At 57.9% G+C, this 14,885-nt stretch overlaps 1 protein-coding gene and 2 non-coding genes across 4 annotated transcripts; all 3 read left to right on the forward strand.

The window, feature by feature from the left end:
• The first annotated feature begins 2,948 nt into the window (after positions 1 to 2,948).
• KANSL2 (KAT8 regulatory NSL complex subunit 2) lies at positions 2,949 to 13,722 on the forward strand. Of its 2 annotated transcripts, none has more exons than XM_075725015.1 (9): positions 2,949 to 3,210; positions 4,166 to 4,344; positions 4,947 to 5,061; positions 5,352 to 5,519; positions 6,687 to 6,849; positions 7,639 to 7,735; positions 10,427 to 10,680; positions 12,457 to 12,693; positions 13,594 to 13,722. In XM_075725015.1, the coding sequence occupies exons 1-9, from the start codon at positions 2,960 to 2,962 to the stop codon at positions 13,720 to 13,722; spliced, it is 1,593 nt and encodes a 530-aa protein (XP_075581130.1). In that variant the 5' UTR covers positions 2,949 to 2,959. The 2 variants fall into 2 exon arrangements, with proteins under 2 accessions (XP_075581130.1, XP_075581129.1); XM_075725014.1 differs by having other exon boundaries at positions 2,960 to 3,210; positions 12,457 to 12,698; positions 13,596 to 13,722.
• LOC142596118 (small nucleolar RNA SNORA2/SNORA34 family) lies at positions 7,822 to 7,950 on the forward strand. The gene has a single exon (XR_012831820.1). It is a non-coding gene; the product is annotated as a small nucleolar RNA SNORA2/SNORA34 family (small nucleolar RNA).
• LOC142596119 (small nucleolar RNA SNORA2/SNORA34 family) lies at positions 13,389 to 13,517 on the forward strand. Its single transcript, XR_012831821.1, has one exon. It is a non-coding gene; the product is annotated as a small nucleolar RNA SNORA2/SNORA34 family (small nucleolar RNA).
• Positions 13,723 to 14,885: the final 1,163 nt, after the last annotated feature.

Below are 14,885 nucleotides of genomic sequence, written 5' to 3' on the forward strand. Positions count from 1 at the left end.
TCTTAGTGTTTTTGTTGATTTTAATTTTGTGGTGCTGCGGGGGACCCCGGTGAGGGTTTGGGGTGGCTCATTGGGTGGTCCCCACTCGAGCTGTTGGTGACAGAAAGTGGGTGCAGGAGCGAGCTTTTGGGGGATGGAGGGGACGAAGCGGTGCGAGGGGAGGGCAAGGACCGGCGGCTGCTCGCGCTGTGGGGGGATCCCAGCTCCTGCGACCGCGGGCTGGTGGGAGCTGCTCTACCTGGGTCTGCTTTCCTTGCTCCAAAAGCTGCTTTGGTTTTGGGATCCCGTCTCTTGTCCCCTCACTCCCCTCCTGCAGGTCCCACCGCTTCCGCTGGAAAGCTGGTGTGCCGAGGGGCTGCTGGGGGCTTTCGGTGGCGTTTCAGGGCGGCTGGCGTTGAGCAGCCAGGGTGAAGTGATGGATGGCGGGTGCTTGGCCCAGGGCCTACCCCCCCCATGGCTTTTTTTAGGGGGAGAGTCCAGAGGAGCTGGCTGCCGCTGGCGGGGATGAGCGGTGCTGAGCGAGGGGCTTCTGCCTGGAGCTGGAGAGCGCCCGCTGGGGCAGAGCGGCCCCGTGCTGGGTGCTGGCTGGCTGGGCCCTGCTGCGGGTGCGTGTAGAGCCGGTTTTAGGCGTGAAACGCGTTGGTGGACTCGGTCCGTGGCTGTGCAGGGGTCGGTTTGGAGAGGAGCAGCGCAGTGCGTTTCCCAACTGGGGTGCAGGGTGAGGCTGTGCAGGATGGATGGCTGGAAGGGTCACCGTGCGCAGGGCAGCTTTTCCAGGGGATTCCGTTGGCGCATGGCTGTTCGCAGCCGAGCTGGAAGCAGCTTTTACCATGACCTCAACCCTGGGCTGGGGCAGCCACTTGAGTTTTGGTTGAATGTTTTGGAAAAGCCGATTTCCTTTGTTCTCAGATTTTACTTTAACAACCTTCAATAAATGTACTGTCTACTTACGGTTTTGTGAAACTCTTGTTCTACATCACGCTTGTTTTTTAAGAGCGATCGGTGCTGCTGACCCTCGCCAGCGCCTTTGCCGTTGGTAACCCATCCCCTACGGTTTTGGGTACGGTTTTTAGGTTTCAGGCTCCTGGCAAAGGCCGGTCCCTCGCTTCCCCCTGCTGCTTTTGGAGCCTCTCTCGGCGGCTGGGCCGGCTGCTCCCGGGTTGTCGGGCTTTGCAGTGAATTGCTCGTCCTTCCCTTTCCGTTAATCAGCGGGGAGCAATGTCTGTCCGCAGCTCTCCCGGGAAACCGGGAAGGGAAGGGGTAGAGCCCCGGCTGGTGCCCTGGGACCAAGCCGGTGTTCCTGGGACTACCGGGAGCGTCTGCCTCCCCGGAGCCAAAGCACAACCCCGCTCCCGTCCCCTGTCCCGGGGCTGCCAAACCCACGGGAGCCCCGGGCCCCACCGCGCCCACGTGTCGGCTTCCCGCCGCGCCGCCCTCATGTGACTCCAGGGGGCGTGGCTGGTCCCTGCGGAGTGATAGCGGGCTCGGCCAATCGCGCGCGGAACTGCCCCCGGCCCCCGCTGCGGATTGGCGGTCGGGCGGGCCAGTGAGGTGGCGGGGCGGGCGTGCGGCGAGGCAGCAGGGAGGCCGGGGCGGCAGCGAGGTAAGATGGCGGCGGCGCAGCCAGCCCTGAGCGGGGCCCGCGCAGCCCTTCGTCGCGACACCTGCGCGCTCCGCCGGGGCCCGTCCACCCCGCACCGGCCGGGGGAGCGGTTTCCAGCCCCGCTCTCTGCTCCGGCAGCGCTGCCTGGGCCTCCCTCGGGAGCGCCGCTCACGCCCGCCACCCGCGGACAAAATGGCGGCGCCGGGGGCGGCCGGGCGGCGCGACTGCGCATGCGCGGGGCCTGGGCGCGGGGCGGGTGGCGGAGCACGTGTGTGGGGGGAGAGGGGCCGGCACCGGGAGCGGGCATGGGTGCCGGGAGCAGGGATGGGCACCGGGAAGCACTGGGAGAAGGGCATGAGCACCGGGAGTGGGAATGGATACCGGGAAGCACTGGGAGCAGGGCATGGGCACCGGGAGAAGGGCATGAGCACCGGGAGCGGGAGTGGGCGCCGGGAGCAGGGATGGGCACTGGGAGGCACCGGGAGCGGGAGTGGGCACCGGGAGCAGGGCATGGGCACCGATAGCGGGGATGGGTACCGGGAGCAGGGATGGGCACCGGGAGCAGGGGATGGGCACCGGCAGGCAGCAGGAGCAGGGGATGGGCACCGGGAGCGGGAATAGGCACCAGCAGGTGGGAATGGGCACCGGCAGGCACCGGGAGCAGGGGATGGGCACTGAGGAGCTGCACGGGGGAGTGTACTGGGAGGAGGGGGTCCTGCACTGGTGCTGTGTTGGGCACTGAGGAGCTGGCAAGCTGCGTACGGGGAGGAGGGGTGCAGGGCTGGGGCGAGCACTGGGCCCGTGGGAGGCGTGGGGTGGGTGCAGGGTTGGGAGATGGTGCCCACTTAGGAAGAGGCTGTGAGCTGTGGGAGAGATGATGCCGTGAAGGAATGGGGTTTGTATTGGGCAGTGTGGGGTTGGTGGGTTGGGTGTGGAAGGGAGTGTTGTACCCTGGGAGGCCATGGGGCTGTCAGATTCCAGCGCTGGGAGGAAGGGGTCTTGTACTGGGGTGGTGGGGGTAGAGGGGTCCCTTTGGGATGTGTACCCCTCCCCCGGCCACAGTGCCGTCAGGCAGCAGTGGTTCTTGTGCCCATACCTTGGCATGGATGTTGCTGCTTGGTAGCTCAGGTGAGTGAGATGTGTTTCATTCTGTGCAGAAATGGGGTTACTGCAAAGCTAAAAATTTCCTCGGACACTAGAGAAACTATCTGCATAGGAGCAACTTCATCTCCCGCCTGTTCAAGGGGGTCAGAAAGTTTTATTGGGATGCATTAGCAGATGCTGGTCCTCTTTCTTTTTATCAGTAGTTTATTTCATTTCTTTTAACTGGCCTGCATCTTTTGAGCAGGTGTTGGCATGAACAGAATTCGCATCCATGTTTTGCCGTCAAGCCGAGGACGCCTTACTCCTGTGCCGCGGCCGCAGGAGCCTCTGTCATGTGCCTTCACCCACCGCCAGTGCTCCCAGCCGCGGCTGGAGGGGCAGGAGTTTTGTATTAAGCACATCCTTGAAGACAGGAGTGCCCCTTTCAAGCAGTGCAGCTATGTTTCGACAAAGAATGGAAAGCGGTGTCCCAACGCTGCACCCAAACCGGAGAAGAAGGATGGGTGAGTACCTCTGTCTCGTGGTTCTCCGGTTCCATACCATATAGAATTAAAACGGGCAGAAGGTCCTTCTCCTGATTCAGCTGCTGCACTTATGTTACCTCAGACAAGCGGCTCCCTCTTCCTGAAGTGTTTTTAAGCTAGAAGAAGACTCTGTGAGTGCTGGACACTGCATGGAGTCATCTTGGTCCCGCAGGACTGTCGGGCGCTGCCCTCTCCCATCAGAAGGTGGCTGCAGTGATCCAGGTCCTTTGTAAGAGCTGTACGCACACCCACGCGGTGCTGTACCTCCACTCAGCCCAGCAAATTTAACTTGGCGCTGTGTGTGCTTACAGATAGTCCTCAGCACAGATCCTCTGGTCATGTGTTACATGGAGTTGATGACCTGGTTGTGCTTCTTGTTCTCTGATGCGTATAAAATGTTCTGACTGCTGTGGATGGAAGGATCTAGAACAGTTACTGACATTCAGTAAGCACGTCAGCAGAGAACAGTTTCCCTTACAGGAGCATCGACCCACGTTTCGTTCTCAGAGGTTACGGGGATGTGGACGCTGGTAGTCTTCATTCTGCCCTTAGTCCCTCTGTGATAAAAAGGATCTATCCAATGTGGGCCAGTGTGCTCTGTGTGGAAACTGAGAGTCCAGTGTGAATGTTTGGAAGCAGAAGAGCTCACCTCGGTGGCTTTAAGTAAAAAGCTCTTTTCTCTCCTTGCTGCTGTGCCATGTGGCTGCCGGTTCTAGTGCCAGAGGTGGCATTTCAGCGGTGGTGTGTGGTTTGCGAGCCACCCAGGGCTCTCTGGCATTTCCGAGCTGTACCTGCAGCCAGCAGCTCTCTCTGTGAGAGAGCCGTGGAGGGGATGTGCTTTCCAGGTGCCAGGGAGCACTTCTCACTGTATTGCTTGTTCTTTTTGCTGGCTGAGGGCTTGGAGTTGTAATGAGCTCATGATTTATTCCTGCAGCGTGTCGTTCTGTGCAGAACATGCCCGTAGGAACACTCTGGCACTCCAAGCTCAGATGAAGAAGTCCAATCCTGGGCCTGTAAGCGAGACTCTCCTTTGCCAGCTTAGCTCTTATGCCAAAACAGAGCTGGGCTCCCAGACTGCAGAGAGCAGCCGCAGCGAAGCCAGTCGGATCCTAGGTAAGAATTGAAAGCGAAAACCAGTGAGAGAAGACCTGGAGTTCTCTGTGGAAATGCCAAGAATATCACTACTTAAATCCAGTGAAAAAAAGATCCCAGGGGTCTGTGGGTAAAAGAGTGTGTTCTGCAAACTCTGACGTGTCTCGCCTGCCACTGACTGCAGACAAGTCACACCGCCAGACCAAAATCCTGCAGGTTTTCTTCCCTTGCAGTTGCAAAGTAGAAATGTTAGCTAGCTTCCCTCTTTGCTGGGTTAGTCTCTAGCAGTGTCTGTCAAACGCTGCCTCGGTGCTGAGCATCCCATCTCACAGGGTCGCTCGGTGGGGCCAGCCAGTAGTTCGTGGTTCCTAGGTAGGCAGGAGCGTTGCTCCACAGGAGCTCTGTGCTTTGTCTGTGCCAAGTTGGTGGGTTTCCTGTTGTTCCATGTCGCTTGCTCACACCGTGCTGGGGAGGAGAAGTCTCTCCTGGCAAGAGGCAGAGCTGGTTCACCTCCACGCGGCCACGGAGCCGAGCTCCCGGGGTTCCTGGCTGCCCTGTGCTGGAGCAGCGAGCTCTGGGACGTAGGGCAGTGTCCTATCGCTCAGGGCGACTTGTCTTTTCAGATGAGGACAGCTGGAGCGATGGCGAGCAGGACCCTATCACAGTGGACCAGACATGGCGAGGGGACCCGGACAGCGAGGCTGACAGCATTGATAGCGACCAGGAGGATCCCTTGAAGTAAGTTGGATGCTGGTGGCTGCAGGCTGCTTACACAGTTGTAGTGTGCAGAGCGTTCCAAGCTCGGTGGGGTACCGGAGGAGATGGTGGTATAAATCTGTAAAAATCAGTATTTCTGCTCGTCGCCCATTGATCTGTGGGTGACATATTCCTCCTTAGCACAGATGCAACTTTCCCGTAATCCAGCCCTGCCCAGCCCATGTTTCTGATAACGCCCATGTCGTCCGGTCAGGAGAACAGCCCCAGGGGACCCTTAGAAACTTCACCCTGTTTGTGTGGGTGTTTTTCAGGCATGCTGGTGTATACACAGCTGAGGAGGTGGCTTTGATCATGCGGGAGAAGCTGATCCGCCTGCAGTCTCTCTACATTGACCAGTTCAAACGACTCCAGCACCTTCTGAAGGAGAAGAAGCGCCGATACCTGCACAGCCGCAAGGGAGAACATGAAGCCATAGGCAAGTACTGGTACAGGTAGTCACTGATCCATATTCATCTGGCTGAGGGCACAGAGCTTCTCTAAAACACATACAGAACTCTATATTAAAAAAATGGGGGGGGTTGCCCTTTATAGAAACAGATTTCAGAGCAGTGCTGTCTCGGTAAGGGTGAGAATTACCGTAGAACTGAAACTCAGTTAGAGAAGATATTTCTGTGGCTGGCCTCGTGCCTGGAGATTGGTATCGTTTGGGTTAGAAAGGTTGCCGGATTTCTTTGCTCTTCAAAGTTTGCAGCGTTGTCAGGAAATGAGACTACAAAGTTAATTCTGAGGCAAAAGCTCTTTTTTTTGTATGGGGTTTCCTGTTATTGGTTTTATAAATAAAAGATTTATTCATCTGTAAGGTCCTGTCTGTACGGGCAGAAGTTTGTTTCGGTTATTACAGCAGTACTGGTGTAACGACTTATTCCTCCTTAGCACAGATGCAACTTTCCCTTGCAAAAGCACTTCTGCCTCGGTTGGATTTCTCCCTGTACAGAACATGCTCTTGGAGGCAGGAGTTCGTAGTTCAGCAGAGGCAGAACCAGGTTGTATAACTGGTTGCAAGTATTGCAGTGCAAAGAACGCTTTCTCTAGCACAGTCTTATAATAGCTCATCCTGGAAAATGGTATAATATGGCTCGGTCTCAAATAAAAATAACTGGAAGTTTGGTACATAACAATTTTGTAGAACTCGTTTTAGCAAACCAGTAATAGAAAAGCAGATCCCGAGCGTTGCCCTGTAATTACAGCTGGGAGTGCTTACTGGAAGCTTCCAGAACTTGCACAGGAGCGAGCTGAAATTTGACAAACTGCTATTCTGCCTGCAGAAATCACAATAGACTTTTGAGTGGCCAAATTATTTTAAAAGATGCTTAAAAATATTCAGTCGCCTCCTCGTGCACACAGAGCAATTGGGATAAGTTTTGGGATGGAGTCTGCTTTGTCATCCTCTTACGTAACCGAAAGATGTGCTTCCTGTTTATACGTGCATCTCTCGCTGCTCGTTCGCTCCGTGCATTGACATCTGTGTCGTTAGTCAGCTGTTGGAGCTCTTGACAGCTGATTTTGGCTCTTGATAGGCAAAAAAATGAAAGGATGTGGCAGGTGGGGTGGTATTTTCTGACCTCTCCCTCGCTCCCCGCAGGCAGCAGCCTTCTGACGGGCCCGGAGGGGCTGATGGCCAAGGAACGTGAGAACCTGAAGCGCTTGAAGTGCCTGCGCCGCTACCGGCAGCGCTACGGCGTGGAAGCCCTGCTCCACCGGCAGCTGAAGGAGCGCAGGATGCTGGCGACCGACGGCGCGGCCCAGCAGGTTCGTCCAGCAGCTCGGGGACCGGGTACGGCTGGAGTTACGGCCTCTCTTGCAAGCTGTGTCTCTCCTCTCGTCCCTTCCTGGGAGCGATCCTGGGCCAGGTCTGCTTTGGCCCTGCCACATTGCCCCCTGTAACACCCTTCCTGCAAGGACATAAAGGTCTGGTCCTGTCCAGCACCCTCAGTATCCCCATATTGGCTGAAACATCGGGGGTTCCTAGAGCCATTTTAAATGGGCACCAAAACTGCAAAAGTTAAAGTGAGGGGTTGGAGAATTTACCCTTTTGAAAGGGATGGCTCAGTACAAGGTAGCCTGATTTTCATCACTGAAAAATGTATGGAAGATATTCCTTCTTATAGTGGTGAAACCCAGACTCCTCCTAGACCTGTGGGGACCCAAAGGCAGGCCCCTTTGCATCACACGTGAAACTAAATTAGAAGCTGTGTGCAGCCATTTCTTTGTAACCATTTTAAAATTCAAAGCATTCCCTTAACTGACTTCAGAAAGTTGAAAGATAAGTCTGAGAAACCTCGTTCTTTGAAACATAATTCTGAGGTGAAGTTCTTCCTGTTGAAATCGAGTAGTGCCATATTATCTCGGCTCTGTTTAATAAAAGCTTGAATGGGAAGGACATAATGAGGAGCGAGGCTCTGCTGGAGTGGAACTGAGAGTTTGGTCTTGGCGTGTTTTGAAAGCAGGATGCAAGTGTTGTATAGCCGAGGGGGTTTCTCTGGAACAGGGCCGGACGACTCTCCAGCGCAGCTCTGAGCTCTTCTCTTGGACTTGCAGGCGCACACCACCCGCTCCAGCCAGAGGTGCTTGGCCTTTGTCGATGACGTCCGATGCTCCAACCAGTCCCTCCCGATGACCAGGCACTGCCTTGCGCGTATCCTTTGATCTGCCTGTGCTGCCTTGGGCTGTGCTGCTTGGTTGCTGGCAGTTTGAAGTGTGTCTGATCCTCCTTTTTTCTCTTTGGCCCTAAATCAAGGCCACCGGTTTGCTGTAGCCGTTGGTTTCAAGCAGGAGCCCAGAGAAAACGTCTCCCGGTCTGTTGGCGCTCCCGTCCCCGTGGAACGGCCAATTCGTGTGGGAGCAACAAAAAGCTGGGCTCGCCCTTGCCTCTGCCCGGGCAGGTCCCACTGCAGCCTTCCTGTGGTCTGCTGGCCGATCCAGAGCATGCAAACAGGGTTGTGAGTTCACTTGGAAGCGACAAGGGAACCTCACAAAGCCCAAGGGAGGCACGAGATAGTTTCTGGCTGTGTGAAAGAGGGGTAGAAGCAAGCATGCTCTTGGCTTGGCTGCAGGTGTTGGGTGCCACCAGCCATCCTGAGCGGGGTCTGTGAGCTCTCGGGATGAGCCCTGCTGTGAGGGATGTTTGTAGGAAATGGTGTCTGACTGCTGAAGCATGTGCTCAGTGATTTTTGGGAGGACCTGCATGAGGGAGCAGCTCCTAGCCTATCTGGGGCTGCCATGGATCAGCTCAGTCTCCTTTTACTCCTTGAAAAGTTCGCGCACGTTGTGTGTGAAGAGCGTCGAGCTGTTCAACCTCCTGAAACAGCCTCGGCTTTTTGAGGGTCAGCACTGACATTGCCACTGGGATCCCCCCAGCTCAGGGATCACTGCCCCAACATGGGATCCACGAGCCAAGTGTTGCTCCAGCTGCATCTGCGCAGCTCTTGTCTAAGCGGGATTAGGTGGATGCGTCCAGGAGCAGGTTTGGATCGTGTCGGAGATGCATTAGCAGCTGTTGCTGGTGTGAGTCAGGAGAAGCTCCCGCCCTGGGTCCCAGAGCAGAGCTGGCAGCCAGGGGGAGGATGAGCTCTTCATTTTGTTTGAGCTCTTCATTTTGTTTTGTTACTGAAGTTGGCAGACTTGACTCCAGCTATGCACAGGGAGCAGCCTGAGGAGCAGGAAGCTGCCTTTGTTTCTCTCTAGTGACCATATACTTCAAAATAAAGACAGGATAAATACCTATAAAACGGTTTGAGCAAGTTGTGGGTTGCAGCTGGCTCACTTTGAGCAGGGCAGACCGAGAAGGGAGTGGAAAAAGCGAGGTTTGATTTCCTTATGTCTGAGCTGTCAGCTGACTTTCACTGACACAAACAAGATTTTACTTTGGCTAGCCCCGCTGAGCTGATAACATCTGCAGTCTGCTCTGCTTTGTGCATTGTCGGGAGGCTCTTGGGCTTTGTTTGCTTTTCAGGAGCTGGATTGTTTGTGACAATGCATTAAAGGGACCAAACCCAGCTGGGCTGTTGAGCTCCAGGTGGAGCATGTGATTTTGTCATCTTGGCAATCCGTGCTTTTTGGCTACCAATAAAGTCAGCGCTTGGTCTGGGAGTCATTCAGAGAGATTAAAATCTGGCTTCCCCACCCTGCTGTTCATGCAGGGACGCTTTCCTCACCACATCTGCCCTCGAGTGTCTGCGAGATCTGGCTCCTCTGGGCTGGCCTAGGTACCGTTGCTGCTAGCACAGATTACGGGCTCCCCGCAGCCTGCCGGGAAGTCGTATCAGCGTGTTCACAGCTGCCTCAGCGCAGGGAGGAGAGGAGGAAAGGATAAATCTGAAACCTAGACGGCTTAAGAAACTGGGTTAAACTTGGCACCTTTTGCCGGTTTATGTGGGCTTGGAAGTTTGGGGGGTTTTTTTCCTCTCCTACACTGCACTGTGGGAAGAGGAAAGTGTGGCATGAACCCCACAAACGTTGAGAACAGCTGCGTAGTTATTTGGGTGGGTTTGATATTGAGGTATTGAGGATCAAGAAAGACTTGATCCGCACCCAAAATCTGCCTTGGCCCCAGCTCCGGGTTGTGTCACCAAGTGAGCAGTGAGGCACAGTCTCCACGCAGGTGACAATCTCAGCTGTTCTTTGCAGCATTAAGTAGAAATTTCACAACTGTCAGTAAAAACATTGTTTATGCAGACCTTCGTGCAGCCTCAGCGGTGGGTCCGTCTGTTGTTTCGCAGGGCTCTTGGAAGAGGATGGGGTTTGGTCTGTAGCTGCTCTGCTGGTGGATTGCTCTGCAAGCGCGATGCAGTTGGAGCAGAGTTTCTGTTTGTGATTAAAGGCAGGAAATCCCATTTACACCTCTGGCAGGAATAGGTTTTCCATTGGGAAGGAAAATGCACTGGGAAGATAGAAAAACCGGAACTAAACTCCTGGCTGTGGAAAAAGCATTGTGTGTGCTCGTATCTCTGCTGCGTGTTCGATATTAAGGCTTGTGCAGATGCCTTTTAAATAGATGTCTGCAAATAAAAGTAAGCCCCTGCATTTGTAATATCTTCCATCTGAGGATCTGTGAGTGCTTTACAGGGATCCAGCTACATTTTCCAGCCCCCGCTGGAAGGCTGTCGCTGTTGTCCCCATTTTCCATCATGCAAGTAACATCACCCACATTGCCAGGCAGTCGGGGTGCAACTCTGGAGTCTGGACTCCTGACCGTGGAGAAACGTAGGGGGTTTTTAACACCGTTTGCTGCAGGGTGGTGGCTGAGCGGGGAGCATTTACGCCTCTGGATGCATGTCTGTCTGTAGCTTGTCTGCTGCGCAGGTTTCCCTTGACCACATCTCCCCAGATATCTGTCAGGACACTAACCAGACTCTGTTTAAACCGTGTCAAGGCTCCGAGGAAGTGCCCTGCAACAAGCCGGTTCCTGTGAGCCTCTCCGAGGATCCGTGCTGCCCGCTCCATCTCCAGTTGCCTCCGCAGATGTACGTACCCGAGCAGGCTCTGGCTGTCCCTGAGGAGCTGGAAGCTGCCCCCACGGACCTGTACTTGAGTGCTGCTGAGCTCCAGCCCACGGAGAGCTTGCCCTTGGAGTTCAGCGATGTAAGTTGTGCAGTGTGCTCTAGGCCATGGTGTGCAAGCAACGTGACCTGCTGAAAAGCTTCCCCTGAATATTGCTGTTTCCATTATGTGCCGTGAAGTCACGCTGAAATACTCGTGGAGCAGGCTGCAGTGCAGCAGACACGGTGCTCTCTACGTGGAGCACGCGTGGACATCATGTAAAAGCACTACCTCCCCAGCATAGATAATGTAGAATTATTGTTATTCTTGCTGGCTTGGCGAAGGAGAGTCTCCTGGTGAACGTGCAGGAATGCGAAAGGTTTGGGAGATGTTTGTTTCTGTAGGGTTGGTGACTGCTCCTTTAGAAGGGCTGTGCTCTCATTTAAAGCCGTATTTAGGGGCTTTTTCAAAAGAGGATTTTTTTTTTTTTTTTCTCCTCTCCCATGAGGAATACATGAGGATTTTAATCCCCAGATTATTCTGATGTCCTGCATGCATGTTAAGCCTGCGTGCTTGAAATCCTCTGAAATTTGTTTAAACAAAAAAAACACTGTGGTCATTTGGAGCTGCTCCTCTAAATGAGGCGTCACTTGCTGTAGTATTCGGAAGTCCCCGAGATTCTTGAGCACATCTATCAGGGGACAAATCTCATAACCGCTTTAGAGTTGGCTGATGGAGGAGGGTTTGCCAGCAGCTGTGGAGTCCCAGGGATGGCAGCAGCCACAGCGTTAACATGGGAGAGCGAGTGCTGCTGCTGTGGGGTCAGGCTGGGCCCAGCACCCCCGGGCTCGGGGGAACGCTCCCCCTGCCTTTGCTGGGCATTGGACCAGACCCCAGCCCTCCTTCCTGCGCGGCAGAGCCGGCACGCCGCTTTCTGTGAAAACAGCCTTTGTGGGAGGTGGGTTTTTTCAGGTCAGAAATGAAAAATGCAACTGTTTCTCTCCCCCAGCCTGTCCTTTGAGAGGGTCCCCTGCTCCATGCGGGGTTTTTGGGTTCCTCAGGCAGGAACCCGGGCGCCCTGCTCCTGCCCTGTACCCCGAGCCGTGTGTGGATGTAACCGCAGACACCCTGCGAGAGCCCTCCGTCCTCAGAGGGATTCGGAGCTGCAGCAGCATACGGCTGCGTAGGGCATCTGTGTTTTATCTCATGTCACGCTAAGCTGGTAGAGTGCCACTCGTGAGTCGCAGGCATCTCGCCTTGATGTCAAACACCCTCCAAAACCAAAACAAACCCCGTCCTCTAACAACAGCCTCACAGGAATCCCAGCCTCTGGCGTCAGCGGGGTTATCCACGCGTGCAGCAGACGGCAGCGAGCAGGACGGACGGAGGAGCAAGCTGGAGACCGTCCACTCCAATAGATTGTGTCAGGGCAAGCAAAGAGGGTTGTGTGAAATCCAGGGAGAGGGGTGACTGCTCCGGGTGTCCGGAGGAGGGCAGGATCGGACCCCTTCACAGCCCTCCTGGCTCCCGCAGGGATGCTTGTGGGGCAGCACGTCACGCTGGGCTCTGGACCTCGCGCCCCACACCTTGTTTTCAGTGGGAGTGCGGCACTGCCAGCCTGGATCGCGCCGTTCCTGGAGGAGGAGGAGGCCCCTGTGGTTGCGTTCCCAGCTGCCGAGGCTGGGGGACCCGGTGGCACGGTGCCCGCTGCTCTGCCTTCCTCCTCCTGTGCCTACAAAGCGGCGGAGCAGTCTGCTGCCCGCTCCTGCCCCACTGCTCGAGGGGGTGACGGAGAAGGGTTTGCTGCGAGGATTTGTGCTTCTGTCTCCCACAGGACCCCTCCTGCTGATGAGCCGCTCCCTCTGTTTTCTCTCCTAGGACTTGGACGTGGTGGGCGATGGCATGCAGTGTCCCCCGTCCCCTCTGCTCTTTGATCCTTCCGTGGCCCTCGATCAGTCCCTCAGAGACGTTGCTGAGGCCCCCATAGACATTCTGGCCCTGGAGGAGCCTTCCCACCCAGGCCTCCCTCCACCGACGGTGCCGACAGACAGAGGAAGCTCCTCTGCTCACGTCTTCTCCCCGGCTGCCGAGCCTCCGGCTGAGCTGCCCGCGCAGGTACAGCCGGGAGAGCGCACCGGGAGATTCCAGCGGTATCACGGCTCCTGCTCTGGGCAAACTGCAGCCCCCGGGGCTCTGCCGTGAGCCAGAGGCTGTGTCTTCCCGGGAGGGGGACAAGTCCCCGTTTGCCCTCCCGCCCATGCAGCCAGGCCCCCAGGGTGGGCTGCTCTTCCATGCAGCGCAGTTCGGACCCGTGCTACGCCCACGGTCTGGATGATATTAGGAGCGTTGAGGGGGTGGGAGCCAGAGCCGGGCCCCGGGGGAGCGGCGGAGGACGGGCAGTCGCCTCTTCTCCGTGGGTGGCTCGGTGCCACCCTCTTCCTGTGCGTGGGACGGTGTCGCGGGAGCTGTCTGGGACGCAGTGGGACTGTCTCACAGGCTGGGGACTACCCGCTGCGGGAAGCCCGTTTTCTCCCATCTGAGGATTTTAAGGAGAGCTGTCATCTTCTGGGCAAAGGGCTTCTGCTTTCTCCTTTTGAGTCTCATTTTTCACTTCCAACTTGCTCCTCTCGTGTCCCACCCGGAGCCTGCTGCTCACTCGGGACATCCCCGCAGGATGTTGTCTTTGGAGATGTCCTCAGACGCCCCGTCCTGCATCCCCTGCCGCCCCTCCGACGCTGTTCCTGCAGTGGAGGAGTCCCCGCGGTGCGAGCCAAGCATTGGGGTGGGGGGACCTCAGCCCTGGAGCACCCCAGGCCCTGACTGAAAACCCCCGGTTTGCTGTAGCCGTCGGTTTCAAGCAGGAGCCCAGAGGAAACGTCTCCCGGTCTGTTGGCGCTCCCGTCCCTGTGGAACGGCCAATTCGTGTGGGAGCAACAAAAAAACGGGCTCGCCCTTGCCTCTGCCCAGGCAGGTCCTGCTGCAGCCAGCCCAGCGTGCCTTTTCTGTCCCCGACAGAGTCACCTGCCGCTGGCAGCGTGCCGCCCGGGGCCCAGGGATGACCGGAGGCTGGAGGAAGCCACTTCTTCCACCCAGGCCCGTGGAGCGGCCGCCAACGGGAACCTGGAGCCGGCATCTGTGAGCTGAGACCGGCAGCATGCGGCATCTCTTCCCTCCCTTCCGAATCCTTGCTCGCGACGAGCTGCGGCAGAGCCCGGCGGTGGCATGCGTGTGGAAAACCTGCAGGCGCCGGTGTCCGTGCCCGGCACCGGGCCGAGCTGCAGCTCCAGCTCCTCTGCTGGCATCATTCCCAGAGTGGCGGGGCCTGAAACCCCAGAGCGGGGACCCCAGACCCTTATTCCCCCCGGCTCTGCCTGCCCTCGCTGTGGGAAACCCCCATGGAGCCGGGCTGGCCTGGGGAAAAGCCAAACGGGGACTTTGGGAAAAGCCGAATGGGGACTTTGGGGAAAGGCCGGGGTGGTTCCCCATGCCCCCCGGGGTTGTGGGGTCCTTTGCGGTGGGCTCCGAGGTGGGGGGGGTGACGTGGAGTTTCCATCTGGGGAGGGGCTCCCCTCCCGGGGGTAACCCCCCAAAATAAAGTGATGGCGATGGGCACCCAGCGTCCCTGTGTCCTGCGGCGAGGGCGGTGGTGGAGGAGCCGAAGGAGGGAGCAGCTGGTGCTGTCCCGGGGGCTCGGGGCTGCCCTCCCGGGGAGGGGGTGACCCCCCTGCTCCCCGACCCCCGGTCCTGCTGCCGGTGAGACCCCCCCCCGGTTCCGGCTGTCGCTCCCCTATTTCGGTCCAGCCGGGGGCACCGGCTCCCTCTCGGGGTGGCGGGCGGGGGGGGGGACACCGGGCCGGGGGAACGAGCCCAGCGCCGGGGGAGGGAACGCAGCGGCGGCGGCACCGGGACCCTCGCGGTCCCCGGCACCGGTCCCCGCCGCCCCGGGATCCCCCCGCCGCCCCCGGGCGCGGATTGGCGGCGGCGGGGGCGCAGGGCGGAGCCGGCCCGGTGGAGCCATGACATCACCGCCGCCGCCGCCGGGCCAGCCCCGGTCCCGGTCCCGGTCCCGGCCCCGGCCATGCCGCTCCCCGCCGCCGCCCCGCCGTAGCCCCCGGTGAGTCCGGCCGCGCCGCGGCGGGGGGGCGGGCGGGAAGCGGCGGGGGCGGGGGGGGGGGGTGGTGGTCCCCGGGGAAGTCGGGCCGCAGCTCGGGGACACCGGTAGCCTCGCGGTGCGGAGGGCGGGCGGGGGGGGTCCCCGCTGCCGCCGGGCACCGGAACGTAGCGCGGTGGGCGGGGGGGTGCCCCGG

Source organism: Pelecanus crispus, chromosome 26 (assembly GCF_030463565.1).
Source record: "Pelecanus crispus isolate bPelCri1 chromosome 26, bPelCri1.pri, whole genome shotgun sequence".
NCBI lineage: Eukaryota > Metazoa > Chordata > Aves > Pelecaniformes > Pelecanidae > Pelecanus > Pelecanus crispus.